General features: G+C 45.1%; 3 protein-coding genes across 26 annotated transcripts; 1 reads left to right on the top strand and 2 right to left on the bottom strand.

Annotated features, from left to right (window-relative positions):
• Window positions 1-7,321: 7,321 nt before the first annotated feature.
• LOC123131938 (uncharacterized) lies at window positions 7,322-12,268 on the bottom strand. Of its 24 annotated transcripts, XM_044551666.1 has the most exons (8): window positions 11,816-12,268; window positions 11,307-11,588; window positions 10,573-10,681; window positions 10,090-10,248; window positions 9,954-10,015; window positions 9,730-9,852; window positions 9,219-9,407; window positions 7,322-8,544 (listed from the first exon to the last, which is right to left on the bottom strand). In XM_044551666.1, exons 4-8 carry the CDS (start codon window positions 10,187-10,189, stop codon window positions 8,515-8,517), a joined length of 504 nt encoding a protein of 167 aa, XP_044407601.1. In that variant the 5' UTR covers window positions 10,190-10,248; window positions 10,573-10,681; window positions 11,307-11,588; window positions 11,816-12,268; the 3' UTR covers window positions 7,322-8,514. The 24 variants fall into 24 exon arrangements, 6 of the variants coding, with proteins under 6 accessions (XP_044407601.1, XP_044407600.1, XP_044407599.1 ...); XR_006464406.1 differs by adding an exon at window positions 9,581-9,631 and having other exon boundaries at window positions 7,322-7,718; window positions 10,090-11,588; XR_006464417.1 differs by adding an exon at window positions 9,581-9,631 and having other exon boundaries at window positions 7,322-7,718; window positions 9,219-9,360; window positions 10,090-11,588.
• Window positions 12,269-13,793: 1,525 nt separating this feature from the next.
• On the top strand, window positions 13,794-14,512 carry LOC123131937 (defensin-like protein CAL1). The gene is made up of 2 exons (XM_044551662.1): window positions 13,794-13,929; window positions 14,015-14,512. The coding sequence occupies exons 1-2, from the start codon at window positions 13,866-13,868 to the stop codon at window positions 14,197-14,199; spliced, it is 249 nt and encodes an 82-aa protein (XP_044407597.1). The 5' UTR covers window positions 13,794-13,865; the 3' UTR covers window positions 14,200-14,512.
• A 2,843-nt stretch (window positions 14,513-17,355) lies between these two features.
• On the bottom strand, window positions 17,356-17,868 carry LOC123131936 (histone H4). The gene has a single exon (XM_044551661.1). It carries the CDS (start codon window positions 17,803-17,805, stop codon window positions 17,494-17,496), a length of 312 nt encoding a protein of 103 aa, XP_044407596.1. The 5' UTR covers window positions 17,806-17,868; the 3' UTR covers window positions 17,356-17,493.
• Between the last annotated feature and the right edge of the window lie 1,274 nt (window positions 17,869-19,142).

Raw genomic sequence — 19,142 nt, 5'->3', positions numbered from 1 at the left:
CCGCACCTTGCGCCACCGCCACCGCCCCGCGCCCCGCCGCCTAGCCCCGGTCGCTGGAGCCCCTTGCCGAGGTAGCCCCGCGCCGCGCCACCCTCTTTTTGTTCTTTGTTTCGGGTTTTTTTTTGAAATCCTAGATTGGTTTTTCGTTTTTTTTGGTTTAGTTGTTTAGCGAGCGTTCGCCGGACCGTTCATCTTAACGAACGTGATCACCGGTTATTCCCGGTTAACGAACGTCCGTTCGTTTAACCGTTCGTCTTTTCTTTTCGTCGGATTTATTCCGTGATTTTCTGATCGCGATCTCAGATCCGATCTTCGTTCTAGTTTTTCTTCTCGCTCGTTTATCGGAATCAGTTGATTCAAGCGCCTGGTATTTCGTCTCGAAACCCTCTTTCCGAATAATCAACTTGAACAAGTTTTGCTACTGTAAAATTTGACCTAGATCCAGATTACTAGAACGAAGTTGTTTTCTTTCGCCGTTTGATTTCTTTTGCTTCGTTCGATTTGATTCTTTTTGCAAACCAGGGTTCTTAAGTTGAACTTTCTGGTTAGATCTTCTATTTGAGTTTTACCTGTGCATTAGATGAGTACTTATTGTATGCTTGTTTGTTTGTCTGCGATAGAATACCCGGAGTGCGCCGCCTGTTACTTCGAATCTCTAGGTTTCGCGGATCATCAGCAAGGCAAGTAACACTTTGATCATACCTTTTCTACAACCCAGTTTTATTGCATTAGATCAATCTTCACACATTGCATGATTAGGATCTAATTAAATTGTGGGATGGGAAGTAGATGAGGTAGTACCTATTACCTGTTTATTATGAAACCTTTGGGAGTTACTTCTACGTTTGCTTATTATGCCATGCTATGCTAGTAGACGTGGATTGGGTGAGTGATATCCATGACAGATGTGAGTTTGATAATTTTAATGGTTTATTTAAGGTGGCAACTTAAATACACATCTGGGTGGATTGAGGCACCTGGTTTCTATCAGGACTTGCCTGTTTTTCTTTTGGACCGCCACCCAGACTCAAAGGGATCATAAGATTATTCCTACTAGAAACTTTCGTGTGCAGCCACAAGCCATTATGGGCTCTGGCATAGTTGATTAAGCTGTGCGAACTCTTACAGTGGTAGACTAGCAGATGTAGGGGATGTAGGTGGTACGGTCTACCCGATCGTAAGGTGCTAGCGCTTCTGAAAGACTGTGTCTCGGTCATCCGTTTCTCAAACACCATGTAGTGCGAGAAATCCAACGGAGGCGATCGAGTCTTGTGGGGAAAAGTGCGCAAACCTCTGCAGAGTGTAATAAACTAATCATGGTTAGCCGTGTCCCCGGTTATGGACATCTTGAGTATCTAGTACCTGGATTATCATGTGAATCTCAACATGTTACTCTAAAATTAAGTTTGTTGGGTTTGTTTAATGATGTTATTTTTAATTGGGATTGAGGATGCTGTCAACCATTCTCAATGTTTAACAACCACCATAATAGTAAATAAATTTATTCCTTTGAAGTAGGGAAAAATTGGCTTTACGCAAAACAGTAACCATAGAGCTTTCCACCAGCCAAATATGCATATAGTATAGCTGTTGCATTTCATTACTCTCTATGTGTTACCTTGCCAGCATATTCCATGTGTTGACCCGTTTTCGGGCTGCAACGTTAATGTTGCAGACTTTTCAGACGACGATTAAGGAGTTTTAGGTCGTGGTTCTATACTCAGTGATGCCGTTGGAGTTGATGGACTCACTTATCTTCCAAGCCTTCCGCTGTTATCGTTATGAGATGGCCTTAAGCCATATTTATTGTAAAGTGTTCTCTTTTGAGACATCCGATGTAATAAGTGTGTGATTGCTACTCTGTTATAAATCCTCCGAGTACTGTGTGGTGTCAGCATTACTGATCCAGGGATGACACCAGAGCACAGAGATCAGACTGTTTGAGGTCTGGTCGCTACATTCTCATGAATAATAGTGGGAGCAAACTCAACAAACTAATTATCATGTGAGGCATAATCCAATTGAAAACTAAAATCATGATGACAAGTTTCATGGATATCATTATTCTTTATAGCATACAAGTCATCACAATAATCATCATAGATAGCAACTTTGTTCTCATAATCAATTGGAACCTCTTCCGGAATAGTGGATTCATCACAAAATAAAGTCATGACCTCTCCAAATCCACTTTCATCAATATAATCATCATAAATAGTAGGCATGCTTTCACCATAATAAATTTGCTCATAAAAACTTGGGGGACAAAAAATATCATCTTCATCAAACATAGCTTCCCCAAGCTTGTGGCTTTGCATATCATTAGCATCATGGATATTCAAGGAATTCATACTAACAACATTGCAATCATGCTCATCATTCAAATATTTAGTGACAAACATTTTAATGCATTCTTCTTCTAACACTTTGGCACAATTTTCCTTTCCATCATACTCACGAAAGATATTAAAAAGATGAAGCGTATGAGGCAAACTCAATTCCATATTTTTTTGTAGTTTTCTTTTATAAACTAAACTAGTGATAAAACAAGAAACAAAAAGATTCGATTGCAAGATCTAAAGATATACCTTCAAGCACTCACCTCCCCGGCAACGGCGCCAAAAAAGAACTTGATGTCTACTACACAAACTTCTTCTTGTAGACGTTGTTGGGCCTCCAAGTGCAGAGGTTTGTAGGACAGTAGCAAATTTCCCTCAAGTGGATGACCTAAGGTTTATCAATCCGTAGGAGGCGTAGGATGAAGATGGTCTCTCTCAAGCAACCCTGCAACCAAATAACAAAGAGTCTCTTGTGTCCCCAACACACCTAATACAATGGTAAATTGTATAGGTGCACTGGTTCGGCGAAGAGATGGTGATACAAGTGGTATATGGATAGTAGATATAGGTTTTTGTAATATGAAAATATAAAAACAGCAAGGTAACTAATGATAAAAGTGAGCATAAACGGTATTGCAATGCATTGAAACAAGGCCTAGGGTTCATACTTTCACTAGTGCAAGTTCCCTCAACAATAATAACATAATTGGATCACATAACTATCCCTCAACAAGCAACAAAGAGTCACTCCAAAGTCACTAATAGCGGAGAACGAACAAAGAGATTATGGTAGGGTACGAACCTCAAAGTTATTCTTTCCAATCAATCCGTTGGGCTATTCCTATAAATGTCACAAACAGCCCTAGAGTTCGTACTAGAATAACACCTTAAGACACAAATCAACCAAAACCCTAATGTCACCTAGATACTCCAATGTCACCTCAAGTATCCGTGGGTATGATTATACGATATGCATCACACAATCTCAGACTCATCTATTCAAACCAACACAAAATACTTCAAAGAGTGCCCCAAAGTTTCTATCGGAGAGTCAAGACGAAAACTTGTGCCAACCCCTATGCATAGGTTCATGGGCGGAACCCGCAAGTTGATCACCAAAACATACATCAAGTGAATCACGTGGTATCCCATTGTCACCATAGATACACACGGCAAGACATACATCAAGTGTTCTCAAATCTTTAAAGACTCAATCCGATAAGATAACCTCAAAGGGGAAACTCAATCCATTACAAGGGAGTAGAGGGGGGAGAAAACATCATAAGATCCAACTATAATAGCAAAGCTCGCGATACATCAAGATCGTACCACCTCAAGAACATGAGAGAGAGAGAGAGAGATCAAACACATAGCTACTGGTACATACCCTCAGCCCCGAGGGAGAACTACTCCCTCCTCATCATGGAGAGCACCAGGATGATAAAGATGGCCACCGGAGAGGGATTGCCCCCTCCGGCAGGGTGCCGAAACGGGTCTGGATTGGTTTTTGGTGGCTACGGAGGCTTCTGGCGGCGGAACTCCCGATCTATTGTGCTCCCCGGTCGTTTTAGGGTATATGGAGATATATAGGCAGAAGAAGTACGTCAGGGGGGCACGAGGGGCCCACGAGGGTGGAGGGCGCGCCCCCTACCTCGTGGCTTCCTCGAAGCTTCCTTGACGTGGACTCCAAGTCTCCCGGGTTGCTTTCCTTCCAAAAATAAGTTCCGTGAAGTTTCAGGTCAATTGGACTCCGTTTGATTTTCCTTTTCTGCGATACTCTAAAACAAGGAAAAACAAAAACTGGCACTGGGCTCTAGGTTAATAGGTTAGTCCCAAAAATAATATAAAAGTGTATAATAAAGCCCATAAACATCCAAAGTTGATAATATAATAACATGGAACAATCAAAAATTATAGATACGTTGGAGATGTATCAGCATATTTCGAGATTAGGATTTGTCACTCCGATTGTCGGAGAGGTATCTCTGGGCCCTCTCGGTAATGCACATCACTATAAGCCTTGCAAGCAATGTGACTAATGAGTTAGTTGCGGGATGATGCATTACTGAACGAGTAAAGAGACTTGCCGGTAACGCGATTGAACTAGGTATTGAGATACCGACGATCGAACCTCGGGGAAGTAACATACCGATGACAAAGGGAACAACATATGTTGTTATGCGGTTTGACCGATAAAGATCTTCATAGAATATGTAGGAGCCAATATGAGCATCCAGGTTCCGCTATTGGTTATTGACCGGAGACGTGTCTCGGTCATGTCTACATAGTTCTCGAACCCGTAGGGTCCGCACGCTTAAAGTTTGATGACGATCGGTATTATGAGTTTTTGTGTTTTGATGTACCGAAGGTAGTTCGGAGTCCCGGATATGATCATGGCCATGACGAGGAGTCTCGAAATGGTTGAGACGTAAAGATCGATATATTGGACGACTATATTCGGACACCGGAAGTGTTCCGAGTGGTTTTGGATAAAAACCGAAGTACCGGGGGGTTACCGGAACCCCCCGTGGAGTTAATTGGGCCTCATGGACCTTAGTGGGAGAAGAGGAGGGGCGGCCAGGGCAGCCGCGCGCCCCCTCCCCCTCTAGTCCGAATTGGACAAGGAGGGGGGCGGCGCCCCCCTTTTTTCCTTCTCCTCCTCTCTCCCATCCTTCCTTCTCCTACTCCAACAAGGAAAGGGAGGAGTCTTACTCCCTAAGGGAGTAGGACTCCCCTCCTGGCACGCCCTCCTCCTGGCCGGCCGCCTCCCCCCTTGCTCCTTTATATATGGGGGCAGGGGCACCCTAGAAGACAGAAGTTGATCAGTTGATCTATTCCAGCCGTGTGCGGTGCCCCCCTCCACCATATTCCACCTTGGTTATATCATAACGGTGCTTAGGCGAAGCCCTGCGTCGGTAGCAACATCATCACCGTCATCACGCCGTCGTGCTGACGAAACTCTCCTGTAAAGCTTTGCTGGATCGGAGCTCACGGGACGTCATCGAGTTGAACGTGTGCGGAACTCGGAGGTGCCGTGCGTTCGGTACTTGGATCGGTCAGATCATGAAGACGTACGACTACATCAATCGTGTTGTGCTAACCCTTCCGCATTCGGTCTACGAGGGTACGTGGACACACTCTCCCCTCTCATTGCTATGCATCACCATGATCCTGCGTGTGCATAGGATTTTTTTTGAAATTACTATGTTCCCCAACAATCTAATGATGTGATCCCATTCATCAAATGACAACTCTTTGTCCATGTCTAGGAAACTTAACCATCTTTGATTAACGAGCTAATCAAGTAGAGGCATATACTAGTGACACTCTGTTTGTTTATGTATTCACACATGTACTAAGTTTTCGGTTAATACAATTCTAGCATGAATAATGAACATTTATCATGATATAAGGAAATATAAATAACAACTTTATTATTGCCTCTAGGGCATATTTCCTTCAGTACCGACAGGCCATCGTGGAGCATAGCTCCCTAGGCAATAGGTGATGTCATGAGCAGCATGGCTACAGTACCCCGCTGGGTGGGGGCATCCACCAGGTATGCCCTTACTATAGCCGCGCTTAGTCCAGGATTCGGGGGTGGCAGGCCGCATTGTAGCCACGCCCCGTCCTGTCATAGTGATGTAGGTGCGAACTTTGAGGGCACGAGGGGCCGCCTGCTGGAAGCCAGCCGCCTCGTAGCCGCCTTCTGGTATCCTGCCGCCTTCTAGCAGCCGGCCGCTTGGACCAGCTGTCTCAAGGGAACAGTCGTTCATTCGGGAGGTGTGAGGGATGCAGTCGGCCCCAATGTCTTGAAATACCATGGGGAGCTGATGAGGCTACTCGTGGTCATTTACTCCGACAATATATGTAGGAGGATGCTAGGCATCGGCCCACCGATGGAAGGCCCCAATTGATCACCTCCCACGCAGCTCCATATACACATTGACAACTGTTGATCCCCCTTCGCCAACATGCATGAGAGAGAGAGAGAGAACGCCCCTTTCTCTCTCATCTCTCTTGCGCCTCCTCCTACTATCTCATTCCCTAAGTTGGTCATAACATTGCCAACTCGTCGCCCCAGCACCTCGCAACATGGATGGCTGGTTGTCAAACAACCTCGTAGCATCGCTCATGGCATCAATGACCTTGCTCGTCTTGCAAACTTGTGTGCAACACGATCATTGACGGTTGCAGCTCCGTCATCACTGCTTGCAACACCGACGGTTGTAGTACACCCGTCAGTGCTTGCATCTCCTTGCGAAGTTTTCCTTATGATTCATCTGCACTCTATTCTGGAGGAACAATTCCCTCCACTCAAACCTCTTGTTAGAATTCATTTATCTTTCATATGTTATTGACCACTCCGTCATCCAAATTTTGAATGCTTAAGTAGATGATCCCACTACTTCTATTTATCTCAACATGCACACATGCCGCCTCATCCACACCACTATTTTTATTTCTCTCAAAACATCAATGGAAAATGTTACTTATACTATTTCTCTCAACATGACACATCGCACTTCGTCAGCCCCACTATTTTTTTTCCTCTCAACATGCATGAAAAACACAGCTTCTATATTCAATAGATATTTTACAGCTATATAATAATCAAATACAATACATCAAATGTATTTTGTCTTCATTCTCATCCTCAAATTTCACACAATCAAATCTTATGAAGTAATATATTGCAACCAATTTCCACAGCGGCATGTGAGATATTATCTAGTCATGTAGTTCTCCAATCCTATGACCTGAGAGGCCCTTAGAGTGGCACGTCCTCTTGATGAAAGGTCATGGAGCAGTAGTTATTATACTAGTAGTTGGGGCGCCACCCGGTGGCACCGCTTAGGAGAAAGCTGGGCGGTGCCAGGTAGGAGGCACCCCTTCGGCTGCTTCTTTCTTTTTCTACTGCCTCACATGCATGTACAACTGAGAACCTTGTTAACCAATGACCATAAAGCATGCCAAATCCCTTGAGTAGTAATCCAGATCATTAGAGTTGAAAGCAGGTTTCATTTGGAGAAGTAGCAATCAGCTGCATAGTTGGTTAAACTATGTATTACATATATGCTAGCTGGTTCAAAAGGAAGGGTAAGCAGTTTTGGTAATGGTATACATATCGCACATTGTCCAAAAGTGGAGGCACAATTCCTTGTATGGTAAGGCAGAGTTCATGGCTCCCACACGCGGCAGTGGCGGTCGCCGACGATCCTGTCTAGAGGCGGTGAATGATGCTTCTCAAAATAAAGAAGACATTGGCGATGACCCCACGACGCACTCCACGACAAGCTTGGTGACGAAGGGGTTGCCAGCGAGGAGGTGCTCCCTGAGCTATTGAAACTGCAACAATCAGGCCTCCATCTCAAGTGTCTGAAAAAACATGAATGGAAGCCAAATGATTCATAGTACTTGATGGACTAAACATCTAGAAAGAAGCATTTCATCCACAACTGAGTGATCTACTGACCAAGGTCAATAACTTCTGGTCTAACCAAAGACAAAATATACAAGGGTAGCAGATCATAGAACTTATATTGTTGTTAACAAGCCAGAAACCTTCTATCTTCTGAAGAAAAAGAAAGCTAAAATCTTCAGTCAGGGCATACTTTCATTTTTTGAACAATATCAAGTGGTATCGCTTACGTGATCATTCAATTCATGCTTACTGGAAACAAATAACTAAGAACAAATAAGATAACCTGCAGTGTAGGAGGTAATCCTTCCATTTTAAATGGAAAATGCCAAACAGTACATGATACAGAAATAAAATGTTCTGCAACTAGCGATTTTCTCAAAAGAGAGTAAATTGTTAAACCAATTCCCGCTTCTGAAAACAACGATAACCAGGGTAACGTTGAAGATGCATGTGCAATTAGAACAACCATGTATCCTTGACCAACAATGAGACTTACAATTGGCGCAACACTAGACTGCAATCAAGGCGCGCGGGGGGGGGGGGTAGTCAGATTTCTGTATCTATCTATTGATGGACCCATTGGAGGAACAAGATATTCGGGAAAGGGAACTGACCGGTAGTCAGAATTCTGCATCCATCTATTGATGGATCCATTGGAGGAACAACTCAGGGAATGGGGGCCGACCGAGAAGCAGATTGGGCACTCATCGAGGTTGGTGTTGTGTGCATTGTTACTTATTAAGCAGGTGTCTATTGCAGAGTGAAATCATCTGTTGCTTTCTGTTACCAAGATTTGAAATAATAGAAAGAACAATAACAGAAAAACAAATAAATTCAGGGAGTGGTCTCGTGAAGATGTACTTGACATTGTAAGAAAGAAGAAAGCTCAGAAACTGTGGTATGAAACACATTCACATAACCATTCTGAGTTGTAGCAAGTTCAAGGAGGAAGGCAATGTTAATAAGTTGGTACACCAATCTATTCCTGAGAATGGTCAAATTTAAGGGATAAAAAATCAATAATCTATTCTTACCAAGCTTTTCATTAGTAAAAAGTTCGGCACCCAAATAACTTGTTAGCAGCAAAACTTTTCACTAATATGAAAATAGAACTGCAATATAATCTCTTATGAGAAAAGAAACTGACATGAGGTTAAAAAAAGAGCAAACATAGATGGTATGGCAGAAGAACAAATGAAAATCCTGATGACAGGGTATAAAAACATGATGAAACAAATCTCGAATAGGTAAACCAATAAGTTCTTAAGAAAAATAACCTGGAAAGCAAATCACAAGCACATCAATGTCAAACAGAAATAAAAAATTGTTTCTTAAAAGGATGTCATACTATTTAGTAGTTATAATATCTATGACCAGATATATAGTAACAAAATTGAATAATTTTAGTCCTTTCAACCCTAGTTGATGAAGCAAAAGATGCACAAAATAATGACCTTTACAACAGGTTTGTCCGGTACTGGACAGAGACGGGTTGAAGCAGAGTGTCGTCGACAGTGAAGTGAGAGGCTGCAGCAGAGGGCTTCACGGCGAGGCGGCGGGCTCAAGCAGAACAAGCACGCAAAGATGCATCCGCAACTAAAGCTTGCCCAAATGGAAGAACAATATTTTGGGTAAATGACGAGCTACACATGATAATAACATGATGCAATGAGCAAATAAAAAATTCTTGCATGAACAAAAATGTACATATAGACATAGTCCAGCTTCCACACATGAACAAAAATCAACACTTGGACACATCCGAGCATGAGCAAAAATCTACAAGGAGAGACGAGCGATAGCAAAATCAGATCACCTCTTATGTGAGCATCCAACCTAAAATCCACAACAATATATGGCTGTACACCTGAATTCAGATAAGCATTTTTTTCTGTGAATTCCTACTTCTGGATTGAGGAGACTACAAGTTGTACAACGAACAGACTGAATGAGATGCATGTATACCAGCGAGGAGGGCGACGCGGAGATTGAGTCGGGATATGGATAAGCCCCAGTTTCCAGCGAGGCCGTTGGCCGACTTAAAGTAGCAGGTGGCGGCGACAGAGCCGCGTACCAGAGGCTCTGCATCTGCAAATGTGCCAACAAGGTACAAAGTCATTAAATCAACAAAAATCAATGAACATATGGAAGCAAAGAAACAGATGTCACTTCGAGGGGGTGGCACTTACATTGCTCAGTTGGAAGAGAGCACTAACATCAGACCTAGGGATTCTGAAGTTCAAGGCCAGAACTGAAAATCAAGAACACCTTCAAGACCTGATCACATCACTTCAAGCTTACATTCCTATTTGTAGTCTTGCTTACCCTTGTATATTTTTTGTATACTTGGCCTTGTTTTATTTGTAAATCCCTTTCTGCCCTTTCGCAACAAAAAAGACCATTTCTGCCACCAATTGGTGGGCATACAGGCATTATGTAATTATTTCTCAAAAATTTAAAACATAGCAGCGGGAGCCTCTCCTGCTGTTTTGAGTGCTAAAAAATTCATTAAATCAATGAACTAATGCTCCTAAAATAACTAAATAATTGAATTGCAAATAGATAACTGGATAATACTACTTCTACTTGAGTTTAGCTTATAGTATATACAAAGATAGAAGTGGCATGCTTTAACAAAAACTTCTGGAAAACTGAAAGTTCACACAAACAGACAAACAAACACATAATGTAAAACGAGCAGATCAGCACACCATGGCAGAGAGTGGGCTCAGAGGCAAGAACTTTGATGAGAAGCCGGTAAAAGTTATGGCAATGACGATAAAAATGAGAGGATAGGTTATTCAATACCTCATATGGTGTACGTGTGACTGAAGATGTGTGTCTACAACCATCAAAAGAAGGTTACCACTGCCTAACGGATATCAGAGTAATGCCAAGCAAGTCACGACAACGACGCCTAGAACAGATAAGAAGTAGATCACTATTTGTGAAATAAAGACCACTAAGATATAGCAGCATCATGATGTTGCTTGTCTCCATCGGCTCTGGACCAGATACTATCAGCATAAAAATAGTCAGAAAATGATGACATAAGGTTACCCGGCAATAGAAAAGCAAATTAATTGTAGTCGATTGTACCCTCATTGTTAACCAAAGTTACCAGGAATTTCCAAGCCATCATTAAAGTTTGAACAAGAAAACACAAAGGCACAGAACGCAAGAAATCTTGCCTGATAACTAAATCGGTAACCATGTAAGAATACCAAAAGCAACTCACAATTTATACATGTTCCTATAAATTAAAACATCGGGTCATAATGCATTTGCTTTGTGCATTTCACACAATAAAAAAATTTGTCTAAAAAGTGAAATAGACATATTTTGTGTTTCTATTAGAAACTAAAACACATGTCACAGGCCTCTTAATTATTATAAATTGATGAGAAAGCACATTGTCCAGTACAGTAGTGCATCTCTGAAAATTCATGGTACTCAATGTCACGCTGACAGTGTAGGGCTTGGAGTACTACAACAACTTAATAGATGAACTGATACGGCATGGTAAAGATCAATTTATCTACCTGAACATAGCCTTTGATCGATCTTGATTAACCATCACTGCAGGCATACAACCTAATGTTACCATCTAGTACCATTTTGATCTCCCTCAGTCAGCCCCAGATTCATGTAATTCCAGAATGAAGCTTCAGAATCTTTTAGACGCTTTCGTTCTTCATTTGAATGTATGGTGATATATGTGCAGGGGACAATTATACCATGTACGCGGACACCTGCTTCGAATGCTTTGGAGGTAGTGTGAAGCACTGGGTCCCGTGTGACTTCGACGAGGTAGTATCGATGATCTGCAGCCAAATACTACACAACAACATGAGCCATAACTTGAATAGAAGGCGGAAAACACAAATCAGCATGAAAACCATGGGTATGGAAAGGAAATAGACCAAATACACACGGACAACGGTTTATCATCAGCACATCAGTTTTTCAATGTAACCAGCGAGGTTTGTTGAGAGGAACCAAATATGTGAGGCTTTTATTAGTTAGACAAAAAAAAAGAAAAGGGAACAACCTAGATACGATGATGACGGTGCTCTGGTGTGTGATGTTGATGAGCCCGTCGTCGTAGTCAGCGAGGGAGCAGCGGCCGATCCAGATGCCTGAACAGCCGGGCTTCATCTGGATGTCGTGTTTGCGGCCGACCTGGAGTCAAAGAAGGCCTTACTCCGCGCCACCATGATGCTGAACCGCGTCAGAAAGCCCAATAGGATGCTGGCTTGGGCTCGCCGTGATGACGGCATGGTCCTCACGCCCTGGCGCCGATCTATTCTGGCTCCCCACCTCGTGCTCCTCAGGGATCTTGGACAATATTCCTTCATCCTCATATCCCTGCTTGAGGCCGTCGTCGCTACCGCCACGTCCCACATCAATCAGCCGCCGCCGTCGCACATAAACGAAGGAGAGCGGATAGGTGGAGCGGCGCGGCGAGAGCGAGTAGGAGGAGGGGAGATTGCGTGCGGTGGTCGTAGAGGAAAAGCAGCGGAGGCGATATTTTTACCCGGTGGAGGTGTTATCTCAGGACGGTAAGATCCCCACCTCATTTTTTCACCACACAAAACAGCTCACACCACTGACAGTAGACCCGCGAATAAACCTGGGACCACCTGCAGACACTCAGCCACAAGCAAAACGTGTCGCTCTCGCCCTTTCAATGGATGCCCATCGCTTCCTAATCCACCACTCCCATTGGCCGAAGACAGGTGCTCATCTGGACACAACCCGCTGCTCTCATTGGCCAATGCTAACAGTACACGCCCTGTCGATGTGTACACCGCGAGAGGGTGCCCCATCTGCGCACGTTAATGTTTTTAATGTGTTTACGTACAGTCTCGACTACTCCCTTCGATCCAAATTATTTGTCGTGGTTTTAGTTAAGAGAGTATATTGCATCTCATGATAAGACTCGAAATGAACGTGTGCTTGGTTGGCTTAACTGATGGCGAAACTTGATTGTCCGGATTTGGCCAGAAGGTTGAAGAGCTGACACTAGGAACATCACGGGGCTGTTTGGTTTGTGACTAACTTAGCCAAAGATTGCCATAACTAAGGTTAGGCAAGTTTGACTAACTTAGGTGAGTGTTTAGTTTATGCCACACTTTACGCAAGCCATTTTTGGATCCCACATGGCATACACATAAAAAATGTGATAAGATTCCTTTAGACTTGCCAACTTGTGGCTCTCATTTTGATGAACTAACTTTAGACAAGCTTGACAAAAATATGTGATAAGATATGGCAATGCTTGTCCTATAACCAAACAACCCCACGTCTCGCTGATCGACGTCGTGATCTACGAGATCCACGCGTCCTCGTCGTCTCGCCGATCGGCATGTGTAGGTACTGAAATAACTAGGCAGACAGGGAAAAAGTTGGGAGAAAGCAATCATTCCAGCATATGACAGGCTCGTGATCATGAGTTTTGCGTCTGACCTTGATGGGAAATTCCTTCAACAGGGCACTGCATGCTCTGGCCTGCCTGAGTAGCCCGTGAGATACCGATGTGGAGTGTGAGCATCAGTAAGGCCCTGTTTAGTTTCAAATAAGTCACCAACTTATAAGTCGAAAAATGCAAAAAAAGACTTATTTTGCTAAATAGACCTAACTTATAAGTCATCCCAACTTATAAGTCATAAGTTGCTTCACCCCAACTTAAAACTTATAAGTCATCGCCTTTTACATGGGTCCATCATCTTTACATTAAAAAAACAAAGTAGAAAAATGTGTTCAGGTGACTTATAAGTCAGGCGACAACTAAACAGGCATGACTTATAAGTCACTGGTTTTAAGTCATCTGACTTATAAGTTAAGTGACTTATTGGAATCAAATAGGCCGTAAGTTAATCCAGCCCGTGAGGCCACTCTCTGCTCCTGTGAATGCTGCTAAGCCCACGACTTAAACACCCACACTAATCTAACCCACGTCGCTCTGCTCCGCCTACTATATAAACCACGCCAGCCCAGCCCATTCTCTGCATCTTACTTGTGTCCATTCTCCTCCATTCGCTTCGCTAGCTCTTTACACAGAGTCCCCCGCAGCAGGCTAGGCTAGCAGAAGCAGATCGATGGCGCTCTCTGGTCGCATGGCCGCATCCGCCCTCCTCCTTCTGGTCCTCCTCGTCGCCACAGGCACGTCCCGCCCAACCCCACTCTTCCCATCAACGATGCTTAATTTGTCACCGTGGTTTTATTCATTCATGTGCACTGCATGCAGAGATGGGGGCGCCGACGAGGAAGGTGGCGGAGGCGCGGGACTGCCTGTCCAAGAGCCACAAGTTCAAGGGCGCGTGCCTCAGCAGCAGCAACTGCGCCAGCATCTGCCGCACCGAGAACTTCCCCGGCGGCGAGTGCAAGCTCGACTCCTTCGCGCGCAAGTGCTTCTGCAAGAGAGTCTGCTAGCTTTGCCCTGCTCGATGCTACCTACGGTTGCTAGATCATCCCGCGCCGGTAGCCTAGATCTGTTCGTCAGTGCTTGTTCCTGTGTGTCCCGCAATAATAAAGTAGAGAATCAATCGGGGTCTCGATGGTCTAGTTGGCCGTAAGTCGTGCTTTTCTTTTGCTGCTTTGTGTGTGTTTGTTATGTGACAACACAAGGTCGTTGTTTCAGCATGGACGGACATGTGCAACGCATCTTTCTGTCTCTCTGATCGTTCGTTTGCTGCTACTAAATTCGAAGAGAAATGCTATTGTTGTGACTGCTGGTACATTTTAATTTCAGGAGACGAATTTCCGAAGCCGCGTGAACATATCTTCTGCATACATGAACTAAGTTGAGCATTAACATGATCCATAGACTCTGAGCATAAACTTTTCTGTACAAAACTTTTCTGTTTAAGGTAAATTTTATTATAGGTATTCAGATTTTATTAAACCAATAATACCATTTTGTTTCCCGTATGATTTACGTGTTCAGTTCATAATAGACAAAAAGCATTGTCTTCTTTTCCGTCGATATTTTTATTTGAAAAGGGAAAAAGGCCCTCTCTGCATCGACCCGGATTAATCGAGGTACTTTATGTCTTAAGAGGTACTACCTCGCCCGGGTTTATTAGGCCTCCTCTTTATTTTGCTAAAGTTTGACCATATATTTAATTAATAAAATTATCTGGCAAAAATTATGTCATTAGAAACCTCTTTATTCCAATACAAATCCAATAAAATACCTTTTGTAGAATGTATTTTGGATTTTGTTAGTCTAGTAAATGGTCAAAATTTGACAAAAAATAAGAGGGGGTCTAATAAACCCCAACGGATGAAGTAGAGCTTGACAAAAAATAAGAGGGGGTCTAATAAACCCCAACGGATGAAGTAGAGCCGTATCCAAAATAATAACTTTAATTTGGACTATCCTTGCCTGAATCAAAATCTAATTGTCTATTTTGTGAGGAAGTGAAAAAATCCATTTAAGATCAATCTTAAGAGGATTGAAACTCAAATTTTAGCCAACCCATGGAAGCCTTGGCTACACCTCGTCAGAGAAGAGGAAAACACCAACTCGAAAAAAAAGAGGAGGTAAACATTAAACATGTACCGGTAGCAAAAAATAGCAGCTGACAAAGTAGCACAAGATGATTGTGAGATTTTTTTTTTGAAGGTCACCGGGGAGGGAGAGAACTTCCCCACCTGAATTGTATTCAAATTGCCTATAAGACTTCACAGCCTTTTGCAGGATGGGTTCAAGTGAACCAGAATTACAGGGGGGCACAAGAGGAGAAGAGGTAAAGCAAAGAACACAACAAATAAACAAGGGAGAACAAAGAGGGAAAACACGCCCCGACACAACACAAAGCACCCCCAGCGAGATCGAACGGCATTGGCCAGCCGGGAACAAGCCATGGCACTGCACCATCGACGCAATCGGAGGCATCACTCAACCAAGAACGCACAATGCCACGACACCACCTGCGTCGGGGGTGCATTCGAACGGTCACGCGAGGCCGAGACGACGCCACGGCGCCTGTGTACCGCAGGCAAAGTCGGCATCGCCAAGCAGACAAACCCATGACACTATACCATTGACGCAATCGAAGGCATCACGCAACCAAGACTGCACAGCGCCACGACACCACCTGCGTCGGGGGTGCATTCGAACGGTCACGCGAGGCCGAGACGACGCCACGACACCTGTGTGCCACCAACAAAGTCGCTTGACATCGCCAAGCAGAGACTCACCAAGGAGCGCAGGAGCAAGAACACAAGAAGAACACCGCCAAAGAGGGGCTCCAGCCACCGTCGACCCCAAACCGGCCGCACCACCACCACCTCAAACTTATCAGCATAGCTAGCCTGAAGGAGGGCGCCAACTTTCATCTTCATCTGACCAAACAAGGCGAAGCGCCTTGAGCATTGGCCGTCTGGTCGCCACCCAACAACCTCTCGAAAGGGAGAGGTAGGAACGAGGAAATCCAATATAGGACCACATCTCGCTAACCCGGCTTCCGACGAAAGAATCAACCCCACTTCAGGGCATGGCCGAGCCAAGATCACGAAGACAGAGCACCATTTCTCCGCCACCATCTCCCCCACGAACCACCAACAGAACCACCTCGAGCCACTGGTCACCCTAGCAAGGCCAGCTCAAAGACGAAGCCCATGAAGGGATGTGACGTTTGAGCGCCACCATCGCCTGATCCGGGAGACCGGGATCCAAAGTTTCCTCTGGAGCAGACAGGAGGGGAGACGAGCACCGCGTCACGACGCCTTCAACAAGGATACGGTGCCCACAGGCACCACCGTCATTGGCCACGACCGAAATCGGAGCCCGGCATTAGCCGGCAGTGTGCGCAACCCCAAAACCTGTAGCCTGCTAGTCGCACTCGCTGCCAGCCCACGAACAGAGACTGTCGCGCCATGCGAAGCTTCCAGATCGGGAGAGAGAACCGGGGACGAGCGAGAACCGCACCTGCTGCACGCCGAGCCCTCCGCACACCACGTGCGTAGAACCCCGACGCGCTCACCCGCCCCCATTCCGAGTCCCAGCTCGCGGGAGAGAGCAAGGACCGCCAGATCCGCCGCCGATGGCAACGCACACCCAGGCCCGCCACCGCCGTCCACAACCGAGGTAGATGACCCCGCCGCAGCAAGACGCCGCCCTCACGGCCGGAGGGACTCACCCCACGCCACACGCGCCGATGGAGGCACCGCGGGCAGGGCCACCCCCGCCGGATCTAAGAGGCGACGCGCCGACACGCGCACCACAGACGCAGGCCACGGGGGCGCAGCGCCAGCCGGCCGCGAGCACCGCCGCCCTCCCCACTGGAGATTTAAAAAAAACATTAGTACAAGTTTGTCAAATTTGATCTTGACCAACTGGCAATTCTTTAACCATTCGATTGAACTAAAATTCTGTCATCTCGAGAGTTTTAGAACACAAATCAGTATGACTTATGAAAAAGCCACGCAACTTAACTTCAGAGAGCGTTTCTGCATAACCGAATATAACACTGATTTCATTCCATCCATACTCAAATTACAAGATCAGTTTTCTTTCCCAAAATCAGGGCACTCCTTGCTGAGAAGAACATATAGAGATGCAGAATGCCACGAGAACACCGATTCCATTGAATCCATTCCATTCATATTCAATCGCCTTACAGTAACTACACACCGATGGAACAACAACGCACGCACTCAGAAGAAACCCATATAGCACAGGGACACATGCATCACTTTTTTGCAGAGACTGAACAGAGATCAGCCGCCGAATCCGTAGAGGGTGCGTCCCTGTCGCTTGAGCGCGTAGACGACGTCCATGGCTGTTACGGTCTTGCGGCGGGCGTGCTCGGTGTAGGTGACAGCGTCGCGGATGACGTTCTCGAGGAAGATCTTGAGCACGCCGCGGGTCTCCTCGTAGATGAGCCCCGAGATGCGCTTCACGCCGCCCCGCCGCGCCAGCCGCCGGATCGCCGGCTTGGTGATGCCCTGGATGTTGTCCCGCAGCACCTTCCGGTGGCGCTTGGCCCCGCCCTTCCCCAGACCCTTCCCGCCCTTGCCGCGGCCGGACATGATTGGTTGCTTGGAGGAGCTGGTGCGATTTGGGAACGGAGTGGCGGTGGCGGTGGCGGCGGCTGCTGTAGGTGGGAGACGGGGTCGGGGAAGGGGAATTTAACAATGGATGAGCGTACAGCCGCCGTTGGATCCGTATAGGAATGGACGGTCAAGATCTCGATCCCGGGTGAGATGGCGCGGATCGCTGGCGTGGCCCTCAAATTTCATCGTCCAGTGAGGCAGGAAGGAGCTCCAAAATTTTGGATTTGCCGGTTCATGCTGGTTTCTTGCGACGACTACGTCCACTTGTTCATCACGGTGTGAGAAGTATTTTAAATAGAAGCGGAGAAAACAAAATGGAGTGGATTAACTAAAATTTTCTTCCCACGAAAAAATAACTTTTCATACGAGAATCATGTAGATTTCATTAAACCGGTAAACCATGAAAAACAGTTACTCCAAAGTCCAAACAAACTAAGAGAGCTGCAAATATCCTCAAAAAAAAGAGAGCTGGAAATTGTGATATCTAAAATACAAACAAAGTAATTTCTACATAAAAGCTCACAACAAACACATAAAACACGAAGCGGTGACATAAAATCACTTGTCCTTAGTGTACTGAAACTCATGCAATGTACACTGAAATTCGGCACAACCAGTTCACCACGTGAGGCAAAATTAGAAGAAAATCTTCTTTGAACATTGGCCGAGCATCGCCTCAGACTTGGAACGGGGAGGATTTGTAATTGCGCTCCCAAAAATTAGCATCCACGTCATAAATTCATAGGTCCGAATACGATTAGGAAACGTCCTACCGTAGTTGGTCACATCAAACGATGTGGAACCCTAGACTGACATAACACAAACCCCACATCTCGATCCAGGGGTGGGTCTAGGCCCGGGGCTAGGAGGGCTAAAGTCCTAGTCCAACACGAGTGTTTGTTCACTAGTGCAGAACCGGGCAATAGCACCGGTTCATAAGGCCCTTTAATGCCGGTTTGGTAACCGGTGTTAAAGTGTAGGCACTAAAAGCCCTCCTCCTTTAGTACCGGTTCAGCACGAACCGGTGCTAAAGGGCAACCACGTGGCACGAGCCAGCTTCGAGGGCAGGGAGCCCTTTAGTACCGGTTGGTGTCATCAACCGATATTAAAAGGTTGGGGGGTTTTGGATTTATGATTTCTTTTTCATTTAATTTTGTGTTTTCAATTTAATTATTTTTCGTTTGCTGGTATTTTACGATACTACCTATTGTACACGTTATGCATATATATAAATAGAATTTCTAGTAGAACCGATCATAATATATATATATTATATATATATCATCGAATGTCTCATAACCACCATTAATTAA

This window comes from Triticum aestivum, chromosome 6A, assembly GCF_018294505.1.
Source record: "Triticum aestivum cultivar Chinese Spring chromosome 6A, IWGSC CS RefSeq v2.1, whole genome shotgun sequence".
NCBI lineage: Eukaryota > Viridiplantae > Streptophyta > Magnoliopsida > Poales > Poaceae > Triticum > Triticum aestivum.
This window is presented reverse-complemented; position numbering and strand designations above follow the sequence as displayed.

Bases quoted from the DNA above. Each gene is read 5' to 3' on its own strand.
- LOC123131936 (XM_044551661.1), bottom strand. From the start codon at position 17,805: ATGTCCGGCCGCGGCAAGGGCGGGAAGGGTCTGGGGAAGGGCGGGGCC.
- LOC123131938 (XM_044551664.1), bottom strand. From the start codon at position 10,189: ATGCCCACCAATTGGTGGCAGAAATGGTCTTTTTTGTTGCGAAAGGGC. The intron at 10,016-10,089 runs GTAAGCAAGACT...CTTGATTTTCAG, and splicing joins TATACAAAAAATATACAAGG to TTCTGGCCTTGAACTTCAGA. The intron at 9,853-9,953 runs GTAAGTGCCACC...GCACATTTGCAG, and splicing joins CTCTCTTCCAACTGAGCAAT to ATGCAGAGCCTCTGGTACGC.
- LOC123131937 (XM_044551662.1), top strand. From the start codon at position 13,866: ATGGCGCTCTCTGGTCGCATGGCCGCATCCGCCCTCCTCCTTCTGGTC. The intron at 13,930-14,014 runs GCACGTCCCGCC...CACTGCATGCAG, and splicing joins GGTCCTCCTCGTCGCCACAG to AGATGGGGGCGCCGACGAGG.